Here is a 22,643-nt window from a genome sequence, read left to right on the forward strand (position 1 = left end):
ACATTTTAAATTTCTTTTTCCTGATATAGAAACCTAAATTGTAGCCAATTTAAAAGGCTTTGAAAAATGAAATCAGCAGCCGACTCTTGCACTTAAATTAGTCACCATGGCCAGTCAGCTGTATGGTAACATGATCAAAATGATGTCATGTTATGGCCCTGTGCCGAACTTCACTTATTTTTATTTATACGTTTTTATTGCCATTGGCAGATATAGGCTTTATAATTACATTGTATTCTCTGTTTGCAGTGGTAGCACAGATGTAGCTGTGTCTTACAATACAGTAGGCTACAAAATGAGAAAAAGGAGATAGGCTGAATGATTGGAACGACCACGTTTCCTTCCTAATAAAGATTATGTGGGCTATCACTCATTTTAAACAGGGCCGAGCTTTGGGAAAACAACAAGAGGAACTAACCCAGGCAGGCAGGCAGGCAGGTCATTTCAGGACAAACTCCTTGAGCAGGCAAAGCAAGCAAAACTAGAAAAAAAAGGAAAAAATCTTTTTCAGTATGAAGGATGCAGCGCCGCTCAGTGCTGACTGAGATCAAGTTCGTAACTTTATTAGACAAGAAGATGCCCGAGTTCTGCTTTCTTTTGAATCGTGTTGAATAATCATGTTGTGAAAGTCTGGCAAGTTGTCTGTTTTTTTTAGCGGGAACAAAAGACGGCGCGAACTGTTAAAATGAGGAAGCCTACAGAGCTCTCACACTGAACATTTTTCCGGGGACCACGAGCGTCTGCGATGTGCGCGCAAAATCCGAGAGTGAGTCATCTTTAGAGGAGACGATCTTCGGCGAGGCAGGCGCGACAGAGCGTTCTGCTTCCTGTGCGTTGCCACGGCAACACTTAACAACACTAACTACCTAGCTTAACCCAAACCTGGAGACGGCCAGGAGCAACAGTACACTAAATCCTGTCATAACTTCAAACTGTTTTTTTGGGAGGACGAAGATAATTAACGAGGGAAAAATAAATATTCAAGAGTCAATTTTCCAGCAGTGTAACAATGAGTCAACGGCAGATCATTCAAGGTGAGATTCATGAGTTGTTTTGATTCATAAAAAGTAGATTCAGCTTGTTATCCACGCTGTCTTTCTGTCTGTTTGTGCTCTGCAGCTTTTGAGCAGTATCAAAAATCGAGGATGCAGTTCGTGCAAACTGTTGCTGATCTGGCAGCCAGGCCACAAAACATAGAAATCCTTCAAAATGCGGGTAAGAAACCAGACAATAACCATTAACTATGTTATATTAAACTCATATCTCCAGAGTTTATTCCTCTCCTCTCCTCTCCTGCAGGTGTGATGTCCATGCTGCGTCCCTTGATGTTGGATGTTGTTCCCAGCATCCAGCAGACGGCAGCTCTGGCTCTTGGCCGCCTGGCAGACCACAGTGACGACCTGGCCGAGGCTGTGGTGAAGGAGGACATCCTGCCCCAGCTGATCCACTCTCTGGCCTCGCAGAATGTCAGTATCTCATCCTCTGGAAAGTGACTATACTGTCAGTCTTTGGAGGCTGGTGTGTGTGTGTGAAAGAGAGAGAGAGAGAGAGAGGAAAAAGACAGACAGAGGCTGTCACCCTGCAGGACCTCAGGGTCAGCCCCCTGAATGTGAGAGTGTGTTTTGGGCTAACTTGGCAGTTCGCCTGGGGGCTACTTCAGAAGCTAAGAGCCCTTTACCATGAGAGCAACCAGGCCTTTGTTTTCTCTTTTCTTTGGCTCTCTTAGCCCACTCAGAGGCTCAGAATGAAGGGCAGTGGGGTTTGTTATTAGGGGACCTTTCAGTCTCATATCTTAAAGTCCCCCCACTACTCAAAAATATATTTTTCTTCTTGTTCCTTCAGTTGGATGTTTGAGCTTCACTGTGCAGAATGATGTATGTGCAGTTTGATACTAGAAGGCTGTTTTCACATTCATCCACTGAAAGTAGAAAGTTGAATGTGAAAATTGAAGTAAAAGGGGCGGGCCTACAAGCACGATTTGTGACATCACAACTATTTTGGAAGCAGATCCTGGTCCAATATTCAACTTACACAAGTGTGATTTGGAAACTTGAAGCCTCCAGTGCACAAACACTGAAAAATGGGTTTTACAGTGAAGCAGGAGACATCTTGTGTCCAGCAGGAAAACATTAGAAATTAAATATATTTATATATTCATAGATTCTGGTTTTTTAATGGAGTAGAAGGAGTAGATGTAATTTTAAGAATTTTTAACTAGGTAATTAAACTTTTTTTTTTGCAGAAAAATATATCAGACATAAATTATTATCCAAAGCAGAGTATTTTTATATGTCTTAAAACATGTCTGGAGGGCATCTTTAATAACACTATTCAGTTCAAATTTAATACATTTTTATTTCAAATATGACAAGAATTCAGTGTTTGATGTCCAAATTTATTTTATTTTACTACCACTGAAACCTGTAGACAAAATCACAGTGGCTACTGTTCTATCAACCTGAGATTAATGATTATAACCATGATTGTGACAGTTTTCTGGGCTGTAATGGACCACAAACATGAGTTACATCAACATGCAGGACAGCATATATATTTTTGTCTGTGAATTATATTTTTGGCATACAGAAGGAATATGCATTTGTATATGTACAGCTTATATACAGAAACATATTTATTTATTTGGTGTAATAACAACACTTCATATTCATTTCTGTGTTTTGTCACTGTTCTGAAATGTGAAACACCAGTTTGTGGAACAATAAGATAAGATAAGATAAGACAGTCATGGCATCAGTAGCTACTTTTCTATTTTGTGGGCTTGATAAGGTCAGAAGAAAAGAAAAATATTTGATTTTACATTCATTATCACTCTAATACACATACAGCATTATGTGGGTGAAACAATCAGAAATTAAAGGCAATGTCAACAAAACATGGGTGTTAAATACATGAGATGTTTAAATAATTAATTTGTTTTAAAAAGAGAAAAGTTTAAGAAAGAAACAAAAAGAAAATCTTGATCATTTCATTGCAGCATTTGCATAGCAGGGTTATCATCAAATAACTAAACAACCTAACTAGTTTATATCTCTCAATGATAAAAACCTGGTTTCAATTTAAACTCAGTTGTTATTTCATCTCATTTAATCATGTGTATATCTGTGTTTTTGTGTGCAGAGGTTCTATAAGAAGGCAGCAGCGTTTGTGCTTCGTGCAGTGGCCAAACACTCCCCTGAGCTGTCCCAGGCAGTGGTGGCTAGAGGGGGGGTGGACGCCCTGGTTCTCTGCCTGGAGGAGTTTGACCCCGGGGTGAAGGAGGCTGCCGCCTGGGCTCTGGGCTACATCGCACGACACAATGCACGTAAGGAGCACACACTGACATGCTCTGATTTCTGTCATTTAGATTGGAGAGAAATTTAATGGCATGATAAGATTTATAAGCATCATCCATACAGCGCTGTGAATAAAACATTTAAAAGGGCACACACTTCTCTTTCATTTATACTCTAGCATTTGCATATCTTTTATATATGTGTGTTTCATGTTTTCCACCTCTTCTTGTCACTATGCAGTGTTGTCACAGTCGGTGGTGGATGCAGGCGCCGTCCCCCTGCTGGTGTTGTGTCTTCTGGAGCCTGAGATGGCTCTCAAACGCATCGCAGCCTCCACTCTCAGTGACATCGCCAAACACACACCAGAGCTGGCCCAGACTGTGGTTGAAACCGGTGCCATCGCACATCTGGCACAGATGATCCTCAATCCAGATGCTAAACTCAAGGTAAGGCCAGTCAAAGGACAGCCTGACAGCTGCTGAAATGAAAAAAAGCCTGAGAAAAATAACTAAGGCATGCATCCTAAATATTCATGTAACCTCAGTAAAAAGAATGATTATTGAAGATCAAGGAGGGTTTTTAACAATAACAAAACAAATGCTTTTCTTTCAAAATCACATGTATTTATGATTTAATTATCCAAGCATTATATTAACAGCAGATTTGTGGAGCTGTTTCTATTTTTAAAAATTAGATCCCAACCAAAAAAAATCTTTTTTTTCCTTCAGGGATTTTACATCAAATTTGGAATCTATCTCTTCTTATTGTTCTGCAGCCATTTATTCTTCCTGCTGAAGTTCCCCCTCATTCAGCTTTTAAACAAGCCTTGTCTGAATTACATGTAAAACATTGCAATTTGTGAGTAGTTTGTTGGGAAGAAAACAAATTAAACAAATTAAATTAAAGTTTTATAACATCATTTTTATAACATAATTTTATTGGGAATACACTTAACAGTTGAAAATATTCATGGACATGAACAAGAAAATTTTTCAGTATATGTTTATACTGTATATATAAGGTGATTTTCTATTTAAGGTAAATTATAAAATTATCAAGTGTAAATTTTCTTTAGTGTTTTTAGTTAAATTGGGTACAAATTACAAATCTAGTTAAAAATGATAGATTGTGTGTTAGTGTTTTAAGGCACACCAAGATGGTAGAATAGTGATGCATCTAAAATATGCCATTGTGTTGACATTTTTTAGATCCTGCAAGCTACAAAATCTCAAGTTTCCATCAGTCTTCAAAAAACCTTGAAAAGTTGTGAAATTTGAAGAAAATGTTGCATCCATCCTTGAAAAAAATTCTTTAAATTTCTTTAAGAAAATGAAGTTTTGTGGCAGGCAGTTTAAATGGTAAATATACACAATGATTACTGGTAGATTTTGTAACTTTAGAAGCATTTACAAAGACAGCAAATTCAATCATATTTAATAATGTACAATCCAAACCCAGCCGGCAAAAGTACCAGCTGTGGTTTAGAAATGTAAAAAACACAATGCAGTCATTTTAGAAATGTTGTTCTCCAATCAGAGGCAGGTGTTCTCGGCCCTCAGCCAGATCAGCAAGCACTCAGTCAGCCTGGCAGAGATGGTGATAGAGGCTGAGATCTTCCCCGCTGCAGTGGCGTGCCTCAGAGACCCGGATGAGTACGTCAGGAAAAACGTCACCACCCTGATGAGGGAGGTGGTCAAACACACACCAGAGGTATACTGCACAGACTCACACTCGTATGCACAATTATGGATTATCACACACACACATACACACGCGGTAACATGTCTGTGTGTGTTTCCAGCTGTCCCAAGTGATTGTGAATTGTGGCGGCATGGCAGCAGTGATCGACTATCTGGGTGATTGCCATGGAAACCTGCGCCTGCCGGGGATCATGATGCTGGGATACGTGGCAGCTCACAGTGAGAGCCTTGCCATGGCTGTTATTCTCTCCAAGGTGTGTGTGTATGTGTGCGTGTGTGTGTGTGTGCGGTTGTTAACAGCTAAACCCACCACTCCGACCAGAGACATTCCTTCAGGTCCTGTATGTAGGTCACATTAACTCAACCTCCTGATGTGCTGTGTACCCTCCTGTCCTGCAGGGGGTGCCCCAGCTGGGCCTGTGTCTGTCAGAGGAGGCTGAGCATCACATCAAGGCGGCCACAGCCTGGTCCATCGGCCAGATAGGCCATCACACGCCTGAGCACGCCAAGGCTGTGGCCACAGCCAACCTGCTTCCCAAGCTGCTGCAGCTCTACATGGACGCCAGCAGCTCAGAGGACCTGCAGACCAAAGTGAGCTGAAGTGCTGAAATACATTTTGTGTCACAACAGAAATCAAAGCCAAACAAACTCTTTTGAGCCACAAAGATAAAGAGAATTTGTCATTTATTTTAGAAGCATAAAACCAGTGTGTTTCATTCCTCTTGTGTCTTCTTTTCAGAGTAAGAAGGCTCTGAAGAACATCTTGCAGAAGTGTACCTACGTGCCTGCTCTGGAGCCCCTCCTCTACGACGCTCCCAGCAACATCCTCAAACACGTTGTCTGTCAGTTCAGCAAGGTGAGCGACTCTATGACCAGCATCACAATCCTGAAGTCTGCTTTTTAAAAAAAAAACAAAAAACATGTTAAACATGTTAGTTTTTTCCAGTTTTGATGGTTCAGATCAGGAAAGTTTCTCTCCTCTCTCTCCCCTCCTCTTCTCTCCAAGGTGCTGCCTCATGACAGCAAGGCTCGCCGTCTGTTTGTGACCAGCGGGGGACTAAAGAAAGTGCAGGAGATCAAGGCTGAGCCCGGCACCCCTCTGCAGGAGTACATCAACTCTATCAACAGCTGTTTCCCTGAAGAGATAGTCAGGTATCCTGCCCACGCAAACACACACGCTTAAACACATGCTTTATTTGACATCTGAACCCTGTGTGTGGGGTACGTAAACAGTAATCAAGGAATGACTGATCACATCACATGACTGTACAGACAGACATCATTACACAGCTGTGTGCACGTTGGTTTTTCTCTCTCCTATCACTGCCAGCTAAAACCTCTGCTTTTTCGTAGCATTTAATAAAAGAACCCTAAATGAAATTCAGCAAAATGTCCAAGAATACCACAGGATCATTAATAATAAAGGTCACATAAGAATAAAGCCAGCAAACAGAACAATTCAAAAAGCAGAGTTCAGCACTATTTCAAGGCTCTCTTGTCCTTTCCACCATTATCCTTCAGTGGAAGGTATTTACAGTATGTGTGTGTGTGTGTGTGTGTGTGTGTGTGTGTGTGTGTTGTTCCAGGTACTACTCTCCTGGCTACTCAGACATCTTGTTGGAGCGGTTGGAGAACTACCAGCCAGCCTGACACCAGCTCACACCACACACCCTGTTGCAATATTAATATGAAGATGTAACGTATATATATATGCTTTGACAGTAAAGTGTTTTTCATCTTTTGTTTGTGCTCAGCTTTTTTTCCACCTTTAAATGCATGTTAGTAGTAACTGAATGTGCAGCTTGTATTAGAGCAGAGTAGGATATATACTGCACTGTATATGGCAGTAGGGTCTCTATATGTTGTGTAAAAGATATAATAAAGGACAGCATCTTGATTAAATGTCGCCTGTAAATTATATCCCACTCCTCTGCTGGAGGTGAGGAGAGGAACAACCTTATTATCTAATCAATCTGCACTCTTATGTCACTGAATCTGGTGTCATTAAGAGGTCAAAGGTCAGATTCAGTGACAGAGCAGCAGCTCTGAAGGTGGTAGGCGGTTAGTGTGTTGCTCAGAGACACGTCAGCAGGCTGGATGCTTGCTGACACATGGATTTGAACCTGTGTCCACTTGTTTAAAACCAGCTTCCTTTACCAGAAGACTACACTGTAACTCACAAATAGGCATTTCCAGCCCGTACACGTGTCGGAAAACAGACAGCTCTTCTATAAAACGTGATTTGAGATGTTTATTTTATTTTACATCGCTCGGGTTTCCATTTTTATAACGAAGGAAAAAAAACAAATACCTGATGTAATGAATCTCTCTGCCTCAGCTGTGGTTGCAGGGGTCAGAGTGCCCCCTGGCGGCCATGACCCCTCACTGCGGCTCAGCTTTGTGTGTGTGTGATTGTGTATGTGTGTGTGTGTGTATGTGTGTGAGTGATCGTGTGTGTACGTGCGTGCAGCAGCTGCAGCGCACATGGCGAGCCTCTCTTTGTTTATTGTCTGCTGGGTTGTCTCTGCTCGCTGCAGCCTCCGCCTCTCTTACCGCAGGGAGATCTGAACGTGTTGCTGCTGCAGCTGCCGCCAGCTCCTCCTCTCTAAAAATCGGAGTTTATATTCACCATTTTTTAAAATTTTATTTTAGTATAGTTATATTGTGCAGGTTGTACACTTTCAACTTTAAATTTATTCATAGCGAACTAAACAGGTTTTACAAAAACTGGGCGGCTCCTTTTGAAACTCTCCTGACTAATTAAATCAATAAATACAGAGATTGTATCATTATAAACAAATAACCTATATAGCCAATAATTGCTACCTTTATTCAGGTATATAATAAATTAAAAATGATATACATTTAATATTAAACTCATAAACAAAGCAAAACAGGATGGAACATAATCTTGTTTTTCCTTATTTGTCTGTGTAAAATAGAGTCTGCTGCAAAACAAGGAAAATGAACTCTATTCTAATGTAGACAATGTGTGAACATTGAATAAAATCCAAATATTAAGACACGCAATGCATTCATTAAATACAAAAATATTATTAGGCTATAGCTTAATAGACTGATAAAAATTGGGATTATTCCAAAATAACTAAAATGTTCAAACAGTGAATTTTCGTGCGTACTGGCGATGAGAAATAATCTAAAAGCAACTCAGACTTTACAGATCAGCTGCTGGTTGAATTTCTCCTGAATGGTGAAAAACATGTTGTACACACAATAGTTTAAACATCATTGAGCTCAAATTGGGGAAAATAATTTGGGGAAATACTGATGTAAAAGTGTAGCCAGAATATTTTAAGAAAAAAAAAATCATTACTTGTCAGCAGTGTTATCCTGAATATAACATTAAAGCATTTTTCTGTTGAACTGAGCTGATGCAGTTTGACTGAATTTGACATTTCCAGTGAGTTTGAGTAATTACAAATTGATGAAAGATGTCTTTACTCGAAATGAGACAAGCTAAAGAAAATATTCCAAATATTTGAAAATACTGTCAATGAAGAGTTTCTATGGAGCTTTAATCATTCATATTCATGACATTTGAAGGGACATATGAGCTATTTGGTATTCAGTCACTTTGAGTAGAAAACATGACATTATTCTAACATTTAACGTTTTTCCTTCTCCAAACTCTCCTTCACATTTTAAATTAAACGTGTTTGTTATCCTGATGCAGAAACAGCATTTTACTGTTCGCCTCCCAATGATCACATTCAATTATCCATCTGGTTGTTATTATCATGTCGCCACATTCTAATTATTATGATCTTTTTTTTTATTGCAAAATTCCAGTTTGCACATAAAGCAAAGTAAAATGATTCTGGCGATTACAATGGCGGTAACGAATTACGATTTATGCTCCTTTTTTACGCAGCTATAATCCAGTGTGGATGCAAATCTGCATATCTGCCTGTGAGCGTGGCTCCTCTTGTGGTGATCATGACTGCTACAGGCCTCGTTTGCACCACTCTTTTTTTGTTCTATCATTATCCATGAGCTCGTCAAATAAGTAAATAAATAAATAAAAAATAAAATACAAAAGAAAAGTAAGGAAAAGACAGAAAGCGTTTTTTTTTTCTCAACACTGACGTATTTCGTTATCGTTCGTCATCTTTCAGGCTTTTTCTGTATTTATTTTTATAAACTTTAATTCAGTTATTAGTTCTAATGTAGATAAAATTGCATTTAATCACAACAGAGGCAACAGCAGGCTAACTATGAGGATAATAATCTAAAAAAAACATAATCCCAGTATCGCTCTAGTTTTCTAAACAGAAACAAAAGAAACTGACAATTAAATTCTGCAAAGCTCCTTTTCTTGAACTGTTCGTGTTGTTGCGTTTTGGATGTCAGTTCTTATCTTCATGAAAGACGTCTGTGCGACATGTCAGCTCAAATATAGAGAAACAGGATTATATATAAAACAAAACGGGTTTTTTTTTCTTAAAAAAAAAGAGAAGAAATAAATATGGAACAAAAAAACAAACCATTCAAGGTAGACTTGAGTTAAGCAGAACAAGTGCTTTAATTGGTTTGAGTGAACGCTTATGGAATGGAGTGTATTATTATCATCATCATCATCATCATTAAATGTGAAGAACAATAAACATACAACATCATTTTGGCCTCTGTGCCACTGAAAGGGAACTCTCACCGACCATTGTCGAACAGCAATAAACACACACATTCACACATACACACACAGTAATGCTATAACCACTGCTATAAGTACTCGGGGCTGTTGAGAGACCGAAGCACAATCTGCAAGGTTGTTTTTTTTCCTGGCCTTTTATTTTGACATTTGCATGCAAACTCTACAGATTCGATTAGTTTTGACCACTTTCTCCTCAAAGATTTGTTGATTTTAGATCATAAGGCCTAAAAGAAAAAAAAAGGACATTTTCCAAGCTCTGCAGATTTGCCTGGCCTCTGCTCATTTACATTTGCAATTTAATTTTCCCTTAACACTTGATAAACCACATGAACACAGGGCTGTTTCCCCATAACTTTGGACAAGTTCACATATGAATGATGCACCTCGCTCTCTCCCAGTAAACGTCGAAAAAAACTCAAAAAAAAAAAAACAAAACAAAACAACAAATTGAGTTCAAACAAACAGACACATTATATGATACACAATGTTCTTCAAGCTCATGTGGGGAGGTTTTGACTGCTGAAAGACGCTTTTGGCAAGTTAATGGTGCAGCAGGTTGACTGGTGGATGAAGCAAGGATTAATTTCAAGGTACAGCAGCAGGGCATATGTGTTTAATTTGCATCTGTTTAAGTCTGCCATTACACCTTCCTAACACGACATCCAGAGTTAATATTCCTCAAAACAAAACAAAAAAACAAAACAAAAAACAAAACAAAAAAAAACTCACTCTCCCAGCATGCACTGCTCTGTTTTCTACACTTGCTTAAGTCTGACTACACGGAAGCCTGCAGGGCCAAACTGAGCAACCTATGTACAGTATGAGCTATATGTGACAACAGAAACAAAACAGCCCATTTATAGAGAAAGAACACAGAAATATCAACGAACCACTGACTCAGGATGAACTATCAGCTGATAACCTCCCTGATAACAAGCAGGCTGATGGGAGAACTTTAAAAGATGTGAAGCACAAGAACAGAAATCTGTGTCAGAAATGAACAGGAGTAAGTGAAATCTTGGACAAACATTAAAAAAAAATACATATTAAAAAAAAAAAAAAAAATCCTGAAATGTGACTGCATCTGTGGTTAGTGGGTAAATGTGATGAAGATGACAGTCTCCTGAGGTGGGGGTCAGTTAGCGAGGACGAACACAACAAAATACAATCACGACACACACACACACATACACACACACACACACACTCCACGATTGCACATCCACACACACACATTCTTTTAAAAAAAAGGCAGGACCAGCGTGACTGAACAAGGGAGTAACATGAGCACAGACGCCGCCCTCGCTCTGAGGAGGAGGAGGGTAAGGGTCGCCCGTACACACTGAATAATCAGAATGATGGATTTGAATCTACAGAATCGGAAGCGATCCACCATCTGGAAATTTAACACAGCTATTCACCTTTTTTTTTTTTTATTGGTTAAAACACAATCATTAGAATGGTTTAACATTGAACTGACTGGATAACATGAACGAGTCTAAATACAGAGGCGCTGGAGTGGACGAAGGGTTGAAAATAAAGTCGGGAATAATGCATGTCAAAGTAAACACCCTATTATTAAAATAACCTTTTACCTTTGTTTTAAAAAAAAAAGATTACAAAATATAAAAATTAAATAATTTCGGAGTATAAAGGCACACATCTTGCACAGTGTATACAATGAAAACACTTATTTAAAGCATGGTAGGGACTATTACGCTGAACAGCTCACAAATCTGGTTAAAGTGTGGGGACACAAAGAGAACCTGAACAACACCGACTAGAGAGGGGAAAGGAATTCCTGTGACATGCAAGTTTTTTTTTTTTTTTATGACTTTTGACTTAAGTACACCTATAGTAAGCATTGTATAAATTCAAGCAGTATCATTCTTCATTTACCACAGCACCATCATTCACTCCCAAGGGTGGCTCCTTTTTTTTTTTTTTAAATACAGCTATATCTCATGACTAAAATCCAATGTAAAAATATAAATGTGAATATAATCTATGATATCTACACAAACATATTGTGATGGAAGCTTTTTGCATGGGTAAGAATAGTCAAGGAGGACGACTTTACTTGTTTTAGTTGGTTATCCAGAAGTGATACACAACATCACACGCACAACAACGTTTCGCACTTACATACAAGTATATTGCATTTCCCTTGTTAAGACCGTATCAACTAATTGGGGTCGTATTCGTAACATTTGGTTCCTTTCCTCTTGTGCAAAATATACAAAAAAACCAAAACAACAAAAAAAAAAATCTCAAACAGAAACAAACAAAAAAAAAATATTACCACATCAATTCATAAAACCGCCAGATTCAAACACAGATAAACCACCTTTAAAAAAACAACAACACAAACAACGATGAATAACAGACTCACAGCTGAGGTTAGAGAAGAGAACGATGCTGTTGATGTTACTAAATGACTTACAACATGTATCTTTACATCTGTAGCTACTCTTCCCAACCTCCCTCCTCCCCTTTCCTTTCCCCCTTTTTACAACTTTTGAACACTGACACACACACCCGGCGTTGGGTGTGTGCTGGTACGATGCTGGAGGTAAACTGCCTTCCGTCTGCCCTGAACGCACAAGCACGGCCACGCTGTCGCCTGCTCCCAAAATCCACCACAGCCCCCCTGCCGTGGCGCACTTCTAAAAAGGATTGGAAAAAGGTTAGTTTACGAAAGAAAGCCCTGTAAACAGAACTCGTCTGCTTTCCTGCTCAAATATTGCAGTAAATTCTTCCCATCCAATCCCTGCGGATCTGTAAGAAGTGCTCACAGGTTAAGAACGGTGGAGGAGACGGGATTTAAGATCAGGCATCTAAGATTCAATTCTAAGAGAGCCAAGCTCCTTTTCCTCTTTGTTGCAGCGCATGTAACAGAACAAGAGCTCCTAACCTCGAACGACAAATAAAAGTGCAACATTTTTGATTTTACTCATAAGGTGCTGATGGCAACAGAAACTTAAGGGCTGCTGATGTTTCAATCTAAACAAAGATATAACAAGGAGTGACTTTTACTCTGAATCACTACAGCCGCACAAGACTTTTTGAGGTCATTCCCTGCCACAGGAACAGAAACCAGACTACATAACAATGCCCAAATTATTCAGAATGAATGCAAGTAAATGACACCAAAGAGAAATTGTGCACTTGAATCCCTCTTCTTCTCCTTGCTTCCCTTAATCACTCTTAAATCACTGTGTATCACAACAAAGCACTGAGCGACACAGAGGTGCAACTAGTGCCCCTAAACAAGCGTTATAATTTACCGCAACAAGTGAACTCATCTCAGCTGATGAGAAATGTGTGGCAAGAGGATGACCCAGAAGCTCAAGCCATTCACTGTACATGAAGAACATGGGAAGAAGGGGAATGGTCTGAAGGGTGAGTGATGGAGGAGGAGCCCGAGTGGGAAGATTTGTTTGGCTGAGGACTTGTATAGCATTTGTGTGGGGTGGGGAGGGGGGTGGGGGGTCTGGCTGTTGGCCTATTGGAAGACTGCTTCCTACTCCCTGACATTAAGCAATTGCATTAGGCGAGGCTCAACATAAACTTCCTCTTTACGTCCCGCTCAGCCGTCCCCTTGACCTCTCACACTTATACCACAACATATCTTCCCCAACCTCCCCCTGAACATCATTAATGAAAGACGTACACAAACATCAACTTGAACAATGCAGGGTGTTGTATGTTGTGTTAGAGGCAATAAAAAAAAGCCATATTTCCACATAAACAACCATACAGACAAAAACAAATCATATTAAAAAAAAAACAAAAAAAAAACGCAATGAATTGGACACTTGCTTTCAACACCCTTATCATCCAATGTAACACATGAACACAACTCAACAGAGGAGAGGTTAAATGTAAACGAATGATGGTTTTTTTTTTTTTGTTTTTTGTTTTTAGCTGCAGAGCGTGGCACCCCGCTGAAAGAGAAAGAGGAACAAACAGGGAGGGATGAGGAGAACGCATGAGGGAGAGAGTGATACGAAGCCATCACAGCACCTTTTTAATTCAGCCTCTCGATGTTTTTTTTTTTTTTTTTTCTTTTTCTCTCCATCACGTATCTTCTCCACCCTACTCCCCGCTTGCCCTCCCTTTCCCATGTGCCTCTGTGCCTCCTGTTGTTCCTGGGGGCTATGACAGGATAGTGGTGATGAAATCGTAAAACCTCTTGGAGTACTGCTCTGGGTTCACTGTGGAGATTTCAGCTCCGGCCTGCGGAGAGAAACAGAGATGACTATGTATTTGCCTTGTGATTCAGTTTTGTTCTCATCAGTATTTTTATTTATTCGCATTACTGTTTGAAATATAGCGGCTTCATACCCCGTGTTTGACAGTCTTGGCAGCGTGGGCGGCTTTCTTCTTGGCATCGTAATGCTGCAGGATGTCTATGACGGCCATGAAGTAAACCTCCTTCCTGGGAGCACCTGTAGTTCAAAACCAACGCACTCTTTTTAAAGCAGCAAGTCTGACAAGTACAATAAAAGCCCAGCAGGGGGAGCTCTTAGTACTGCATTTATTATGTAGCTGTTGAATACAACCCTCACAATACAATGGCTGCAGCTGGACACTCACTTTCATTGCTTTTGATGGCGTAGACGTCAATGGTAGGATCAAATTCTCCGGGTGACAGAGGCTTGCTGCTGTCCAGGGTGTTGCTAGGACTGTCAGGGGGGGTCCCGACGCCCCCTCCGTCACTCTCGCCCTCTTCTTCCGCCTCATTGTCCTCGCTCTCTACCTCTTCCTGCTCTGCTCGCTCCACATCGTGGATCCCCACCAGCAGACTGTAGTCCATGAGCTTCAGCTGCGCCAGGAACTGAGAACGGTGGGAGAAGTTAGGCGAGTAGTAAGAATGGGAGGCGAGCGTGAAGATGGGAGAGGCACGAGGGTTTGAGGAGGGAGGGAGGAAAGAGTAGGATGGAGGGAAAACCTACATCTTCATCAAAAGCTACTGACACCACCATGAGTGCACTATGGATTGCTAAACTGTAAATCAAACCCATAAAAAAATATTAATGATGTTAGTGTTGAACTCTTTACGGTGATCAAACATAAAGCCTACATTTTTGATCATATCTTATGTCGAATACATACCTCTACATCTTTCCTAAGCTTCTCCAGGAACATTTTCTTGTTTTCGTCGTCAATGTAGATCTTCTGCCCATCATTGATGAAGTCATTGTCCTTGTAGGTGGGCAGCTCCTTGGCCTGCCCATTAGTATTGGAGATTAGCAACCAGATAAACAACAGTCAAAAAGCATAAAACAAGACAAGACAGTTCAAACCTGAAAGACGCAGCGGACCTGGGAAAAAATGTGACAGAATTCTGGTGCTTAAATCAAGTGTCACTCTTCCTTTAAGAGGATGAGAGCGTGTACATAAATATCAGTTCAACCACTCACATGTAAAACATTAAAAACACTACATATATATACACATTTCTTATTTCTTTTGAACTAATTGAAATCACAGTTTCAATATATTTATTTATAGTTTGGGACATTTGGTATTAGGGTCAAATACTGCAGTAGCAACATAACATTAACTAAAAACAGCAACACCAGCATCAGGGTTCTTCATCCTTTTTCCCCAGAATAATTAAAAACATTAACAATCTAATATACTGTAGATGTGATTAAATAGAACTAGTTGTCTTGTTCAACTATCAGAATCAAGGTGTATTTCAAAATGCATGACAGAGATTGATTTCTAATCTTAGAAATTAGTCATCAACAGGCTTTTTAAATGTATCTCCCTGAGAAGACAATCCTGCATGTTGAAACACCCCACAGACATAAATGAGGCTTTGAACCTGTGGTTTGTTAGATAAGCCTGTCTCAGATTCAGCCAAATACTATATAAATATATATATATATATATATATATACACATTACTGCTAAAAGGAGTTGGCAACTGTGTACAGGCAGTCTGTACAAACCAAGGCTTACCTCCTTTCAAGCTATATGATTTGACTGTGTAATACAGTACATGCAGCATGCTGACAGCAGGGTACAGATCCAGCTGATGCATTATTATCAAGCTCATATCTTTTCTGTGTTTTTCTGTACACAGAAGCTTAGACCATTTTTTTTAAAAAAAGCATCTGTTAGATCAGTACACTTTGTGTCATGAGAAAGAGGACGTTTAACTCGAAGCCATGAAACGTCCTCGTTGGCACTGGGATGGACTCTGAAAAGCATCGGTTCTCGTCAGTATGATAATAGAATATTTCCTGCTTGAGGGAGATTAAACCAACTTGTGAGATGCTTTTCAGAACCCAAGTTGTTTTTGCATGTAATATAAACTCTCTAAAGCAAACGCATCTTTGCGACGGATTCCCACTCTTCAGCGTACAAGCATAATGAAGGAGTTTCCTATTTAAGTGTCTGTCAACTGGGATGAATGCTCTTCTAAACCAGGCTGCTGCAAGACTGCCAGCAGCCTGTAGGGGGAAGAAGTGCTATGTGAGGAGAGACGGGGCCTAATTCTGAGTCACTGAGGAAAAAAGAGAGCAGGAAATGAAGTAACAGGGCAGCAGCAGCAGCAGTTTAGCTACTACAGTGTTTCTATGGCAGCAGGAGAAGAGCAGCAACACATAACAGCACTTTGTAGCTGTAGAAATGAGCTCGGACGACACACACTGACACATACATACACATACAGAATACACCTTTACACAGAACACGAATACATCTCACAAAATAGGACATTTGAGCACATATACATACAGACATAGACCTCCAATTTGCAATAAATGAGATGTACAACTGGGTCGACTGGATATAGATGCGACAGAAAGGTAAATGTGGACGAAACGTAAAGCTGACTGCAGAGTGGACAACCTGAGAGCATTCTGCAGCCTCGTCAAGCCTTTCAACTTTTACTACGCATCCATTTTTATCTGTCTTTATTTCCCTGCCTTCCATTCTCAGCCTTTCAAACCGGTTCATGACATCTTCTGCTTTCTTTCAGGCACGCATAGGATTCAGTTGACCTGTCGTTGAGTTTCTCTGTTATACCGACTGCATTGAAATGACTGACTCTTAAGTGGTGCACTACACTGAGGTAGTAAGTAGAAACACAGTAGGATATATTAGAGGCAGGAGGAAAAGGTGGGTTGTTGATGAGCTTTGTGAAGCTGTGTGACAGGTGAATTTCTCAGTTGGTTGGAAAATTAATCTTGGCCTTAGACAACATACAGGTGTCTTGCTCTCTCAGGACAACAATGCCTTTCTGTGGGATCTGTGGTATGCTCACTGATGGTATGCCTACTGATGTTGACAGGTGGGGATAATATCAAACTAGCAGGTTCAACATCAGTGATATGTAATTCATAAAGTATAAGCTGTGGCTGTAACACATCATAGCAGAATTCGTCTGAACTGTTTATTACTATTCATAAAAAAACAGTGATTGTCTCTTAACTTCTTATTTATGTGGAATTGTGATGCAATACTTTGATAAGTTACTAGCAAACTAAGCTGATTCATATCAACCACTTCAACATGCAGGGTGACATGAATCAAGCACTTCATGTGTTTAGTCAGAATTATTAAATGTGAGCACACAGTGTATATTATTTATGGATAATTAACTGTTTGGGTGTGTAAGAGTACGACTTTCTCTTGAAAACAGAAGAGTTCAAGAGTATTACTGGTGAGTGGGCATAAAAAATAAATAAAATGTGATTCAAATAGTTCTTTTTTTTTTCTGTTTCCTTGAACTTGAACATTCAGTTGGCAGTCGTGTGCTGGACAATTTTTCGGAAACAACAGTCAGTATCCCCCAAAATTAGAAACAAACTGAGGCAGAATAATTGCCATACTCACCCGGGGATGCCAACAATACCAACTGCTTACAAAATACTTCTTATCTCAGAAGCTTATGGACATAAAGAATACTAACCAGAGTCACACTGCCTTTGGGCAGACATCCGGCGCATACTGTACAGCTTTAAATAAATAAATAAATAAATAAATAAATAAATAAATAAAGCCTTACAACTGACTCATCGCTTACATGAGCTTTTAACTAAGGCAACTACTCATCGACTGCCAGATAAATGTTATTTCACAAAACAAAGTGTTTTGGCAGCAGTGGGGGTGCAGAACACAGAGTCAGGAAATCTCATCTGCACTGTAATGCTTTTAAGTTACAGGTTTTATGCATCATATGCTTGACTAGTTTAGATGACAAATCAAAATGTGTACTCTTCAGTTTTTATTCCTGGCAGTGGTAAGTCTACACAGGTCAGTTAACACTGTCTGCTCATCAATTTGTGAACAGAAACATTGTAAAATTTTGTGTAACTAAGAATATTGTGACTCTGCCTGACAATTTCTGTCTTTAATTGGGAATAAAAATGCAAACAAAGCAAGTTCTCCGTCTAAAATACATCATCTTTCCTGCAATGTAATGTCTTTGTATTTAATTGCTCTTTCAATCACTGTTTACTGCTGTCATTCTGACCACATAGTTGGTCCTTCCCATTCAAGCTGTCGCCTTACTCTTCCACCTCTTGCTCTCCAGTGTTTCAAACACATGTTGGTGCCGTTGAGTGAATGGTGGCAACAAAAATGAACTGTCTGGCAAAACTAAAACTGGACTTGCTGACAAGTTGAGCATACAGTGACTTTAAATGGATGACAAGTGTGCAAAATATGGCCTTTAAATAACAGTGTATCAGCCTGGAGGAGACGAGAAAAAGAAAATGCTTGGCCGTACAAAAAAAATAACAATAAAATAAGATTGGTTAAATAGATCATGCCTGGTATATGAGCCCTGGTTCTCTTACATCTCTTACGTGTTTCATGGCGCAGTAAAAGCGCGTGGCAATCCGCAGTGTTTGCAGCCTTTGCTGAACGTTACCAGATTTGGGCCGCGGGGGCACATCCTCTGGTGGGGGCGGCTGCTAGAAAAGGGGGAGCGAGGGAGGGACGGTAGGGGTGGAGGAAAGGAGAGAAGAAAGGAGAGAGGAAGGGAGGAAGGAAGTTGGAAGTAAAGGCAAAGTGTTTAAAATGTAACAGAACACAATTGGTTTTTCAAATTGGTAGAGGGTTGGAAAGGGCATCAACGCGAAAGATCCTTTTGACCAGTCAAGATGTTTACAGATGTCATGATGGCTGGGCCAAGAAAGTGTACATCAGTGTCCCAACAGCTCCATCCCATGAAGTGTAAGGATTTTTGCAGTAATACTATTTCCATATTATTAGTTTCATTCATTAATTGGATTTTAGAATCTTTCCTTAAAAATGATTCCTAAACATCAAAATTTAAGAGTTATATTTAATATATACATGACTGTTCTGTATGCACTGGTGTTAATTTTGTTGGGCGAGGTTCCTGACACTTACACGTCTGATAAAGAAGGGGAGCAGCCTGGCAGAGCTACTCTGGGACTACGCAGAGCAAGGACTATAAACTAATTTGTATTCTGTGAACCTGCATCCTGCCAACACGGTATTATTTTTAAGGGTTTACCATTACTCTTGTAGGGGCTACCAAACCAATATCAAGGCAGTTCAAACACAGTCATACAGGCACATTAAAGCCATGTGCCCCCAGCGGAGATACCAGTCGGTGCTGGTGTGAAGAGAAAGAGGAGAGTAAACAAAAAACAACAAACAACTGTAGCAGAGCGCTACCGAGCAGAAACCTGGTGCAGACACAAGTGGTACTCCACAAACCAAGGACCAGTAGCTATTTCATAACATACAAGCACAACCTCTATATTTTCCAGGCCACTTAGCACAAACTGTGATGGCACGATTCACCCACACCAGTGTTTGATATATTGTGGGTCATGGACCAAATTAAACTAGTTTGGGCTCTGGTTTAAATAATTTGAGGATTAAAAAATTATCTGGTAAACCCACAGACTACCTCCTAGATAAACTGCTGTATGTAAATTGTGTCAGTAAGCCAATTGCTGCTGTGTGACAGCCAAAACCCTGAGACAGCAGCTAAAGGAACCGCAAAATTTATTTTACGTCAAAAGAAAAATACATGTCATATGTGGGTAGAACAGAACATGTCCACAATGTGCAACAGAATGGGGGCTGGTGTTCATACACATTGGAATGTGTTAGAAATAATGTAACTTCAAAAAAGATGCAGAAAAAACATTATATACCATGCAGATGCATGCATGAAAGGGAGACGGTCATGCAGTCAGGAGAGAACCCTGCCATGCTTGTTGTTTGTGTGTGTGTGAAGCAATTTTTTACACACACTGTACCTTCTGAACAAAACACACGATCTTCTTCTTTCACTTGGCATGATGCATCCCTTTTCCTCATTTTCATAGGCAACTGCAGTGTGTGTGAGTGTTCGTACTTTCATGGCTCTGAGTCAAGAGCCATGAAGTCCAGTCTGAGTCTAGACTTAAACTAGTGAAGAATCGTCTGAAGGCAGCGCATTCATTCAAAGCCACGAGCACTTTTAGTGGGTAACTGCAGGTAAGTTAAGCATGTCTTTCTTTTTTGTCTGTTTGTAGGAGGGTGTTTCATGTGGAGAGACCATCATGTCTTTGTCAGATCCTTGTCTTTGATCTGAGCTCTAGTTGTATCTTTGAGATCTGTTGTGAGTTGGGTGTAAACATGTATGCACATTCAAAAGTATGTGGAGTACTGTATTCGGCATTCATGTAAGTAAAGTGGCAATTAATGTATAATGCTTATTAGCTACATTTCACTAAAGGTAGAACAATCACAAAATTCCTCAAAGACTTACAGCAATAACTTGTACTACTTTGTGAGTTAAGAGTCAGTAGTAGTCAGTGTAGGAAAATAATATCTTCATTTATGTTAAAAGGTTGTCCTATGGCTTGTTAATCTCTACTGCTAGCCTGTAAATGGTGTTTCACACACAGCTGAGCTACAGACAAAAACAGGTCACAAAGTTGGCTCACGTGTGTGTTAAATCCTCAGCTGCTTTGTTTTTCCACTCATCAGTTTTAACCCCGATGTTTTGTTTCTTCTTCTATTTACACTAGGCTATATTTAGTTCAGGGATTCCCTTAAGTCTTCCGTGCCTCACTGCATGGTGCCCCACGGTTAAGCCTCAGTAAAAGCCGGTGGAAAGTTCACACCCCTCCGCCTCCCAATTGTGACACTCATATATAAAGCGTTTTTACCTTCAGACAAACCAACAAACACTTATATTTGGACACATGCAAAAAAAAAAAAAAAAAAAAAGTCACCGTGGACAAGCAATTCATCCCCTTCCAATGTTGCTGAGCTGACAGGTCAAACCAACAGCACCCCAAAGTCACAGTGTTCAGGGACGCTGTCTGCAGCTTCCATCATTCGAAAGGTCAAAGCCTTGTAGCTAAAAGAGGATATTGTTTACGCCTGGTAAAATATCCATTCTAATTTTAAGCTAATAAAATGTTACACAATGAACCATCAGGGCCTCCACGATTTCAGTTTTTACACGTGACTTTGTCCGAGCAGCCAAGAGCCAAAGACTGAAAACAGCCAGTCTCTCACAACAAACAACAACATTTTCATCAACATCAAAGACACAAAACATCTTGCTCATATACACTGCTCAGACAGACACACACACACACACACACCACCCAGACGGACAAACATGTATATGGAAAACAGGACTATTCAAAATCAACATCTGATTGAATAGAACTCGAAACTAAACACATACCCAGACACACACAACCCTCAATTTTTCACACACAGACAGCAAGCAGGGGAACTGGTGGAACAGCAGAAGCGAGGTTAGAGGGGATGAAGCAAATAAAGAGACATAAATAGCGTGCAGGGGCTGGAAAGGGGATGGGGTGATGGAGTAGGTGCTAATTGAAGGAGATGAATATTTGCTATTGTCATAGTCACCCAAAGGGAAACAAAATAAGACACAAAAGTTGTGTTAGTTGGGCCTTTGGGTGATGACAGTAAGCTTGAAATTGTTTGAAGCTGTGTTGGTTATTGAAACCACTGGAAACACAGATTGTTCTCTCTCTCATTCTCATTGTCTCCATGGCTTTTAATGGAGTTTAAACAGAATCATGAACACATTTTTAAATAAAGGACATCAGTGTTTCAATTAAATAAAAGGTAAATTGTTCCACAATTGATTTTTGGTATATTTGTATAAAAATGTTCATGTAAGCTCCATGAAAGGTTATATAGAAAGACATTTTGGCATTGTTTATTGATTTATTTGCTTTATTTCCTCCACAGCATATAGAAAGTGGGATTTTACTTAATTTAGCGCACAAGAGGGGAAAAAATTAAACTTAGAGAATAACAAAGCGGTTTGCATATTGACATGGAAAAATAGGTTGTCAGTGTGGATTGATACATTTATGGCGCATCAGTCGGTCGGTTCTGAGAGACATACAAGGAACGAACGCCTAAAATATTCCAGAAATGCTTTAAAAACATGTTGGAAGTTTAGTTCCGTTTGTAAATTTATCACATTTCTAACTCTTGTTGTGCTGGTTTAAAACCTTTGTTTACTTTGCTTTGTAAACACTTTGAGTTTATTCTTTTATTGAAAAGTATTGATGCTTTAAACAGGCAACAACAATAATAATAATATACAGTATAGGTTAAGAGATCCTGACTGTGCCGAGTTTAAAGGTGTGTGGGGGGGTGTATAATAGTGAACAATTGCTCATGACAGATGACTGTACCTTCTCCTTGTCGCTGGCCTCTCTTGCCACAGTGGAACCCTAAGAAAAAAAAAAAAAGAGAGAAAGAAAATCACTCTCTATAACCCAATTGTTACTAGTAGCACTGGCTTTTGCTTTTCTCTCCCCTCTTACCTTGAGATCATATTTTTTATAGACGGAAAGGCGGTGGGAGAAAACATTGCGTGTAACAATCATGTAAGTTGCATCTCCATCCACGGTGAGCCGGTACATCCCCAGAAACTGAGGCAGCAGAGTGTTGCCATGGCACTCCACAATGAACTACCAAAAGAGAGCA

At 39.8% G+C, this 22,643-nt stretch overlaps 2 protein-coding genes across 2 annotated transcripts in view; one reads left to right on the plus strand and one right to left on the minus strand.

The window, feature by feature from the left end:
• The first annotated feature begins 808 nt into the window (after nt 1-808).
• spag6 (sperm associated antigen 6) lies at nt 809-6,734 on the plus strand. Its single transcript, XM_042399547.1, has 11 exons — nt 809-1,034; nt 1,120-1,215; nt 1,300-1,466; nt 3,139-3,322; nt 3,534-3,739; nt 4,830-5,003; nt 5,095-5,247; nt 5,393-5,584; nt 5,733-5,849; nt 6,000-6,145; nt 6,580-6,734. The coding sequence occupies exons 1-11, from the start codon at nt 1,010-1,012 to the stop codon at nt 6,641-6,643; spliced, it is 1,524 nt and encodes a 507-aa protein (XP_042255481.1). The 5' UTR covers nt 809-1,009; the 3' UTR covers nt 6,644-6,734.
• A 2,778-nt stretch (nt 6,735-9,512) lies between these two features.
• The window catches only part of pip4k2aa (phosphatidylinositol-5-phosphate 4-kinase, type II, alpha a), a 30,831-nt gene continuing 17,700 nt past the window's right edge, over nt 9,513-22,643 (minus strand). Inside the window, exons 5-10 of the mRNA XM_042399273.1 lie at nt 22,481-22,627; nt 22,349-22,387; nt 14,784-14,897; nt 14,265-14,505; nt 14,013-14,116; nt 9,513-13,904 (exon numbers count right to left, since the gene is read on the minus strand). Of these exons, the coding sequence (XP_042255207.1) occupies nt 13,824-13,904; nt 14,013-14,116; nt 14,265-14,505; nt 14,784-14,897; nt 22,349-22,387; nt 22,481-22,627 (726 nt within the window). The 3' untranslated portion in view covers nt 9,513-13,823. The remainder of the gene's footprint in view (nt 13,905-14,012; nt 14,117-14,264; nt 14,506-14,783; nt 14,898-22,348; nt 22,388-22,480; nt 22,628-22,643) is intronic.

This window comes from Thunnus maccoyii, chromosome 21 (assembly GCF_910596095.1).
Source record: "Thunnus maccoyii chromosome 21, fThuMac1.1, whole genome shotgun sequence".
Taxonomy (NCBI): domain Eukaryota; kingdom Metazoa; phylum Chordata; class Actinopteri; order Scombriformes; family Scombridae; genus Thunnus; species Thunnus maccoyii.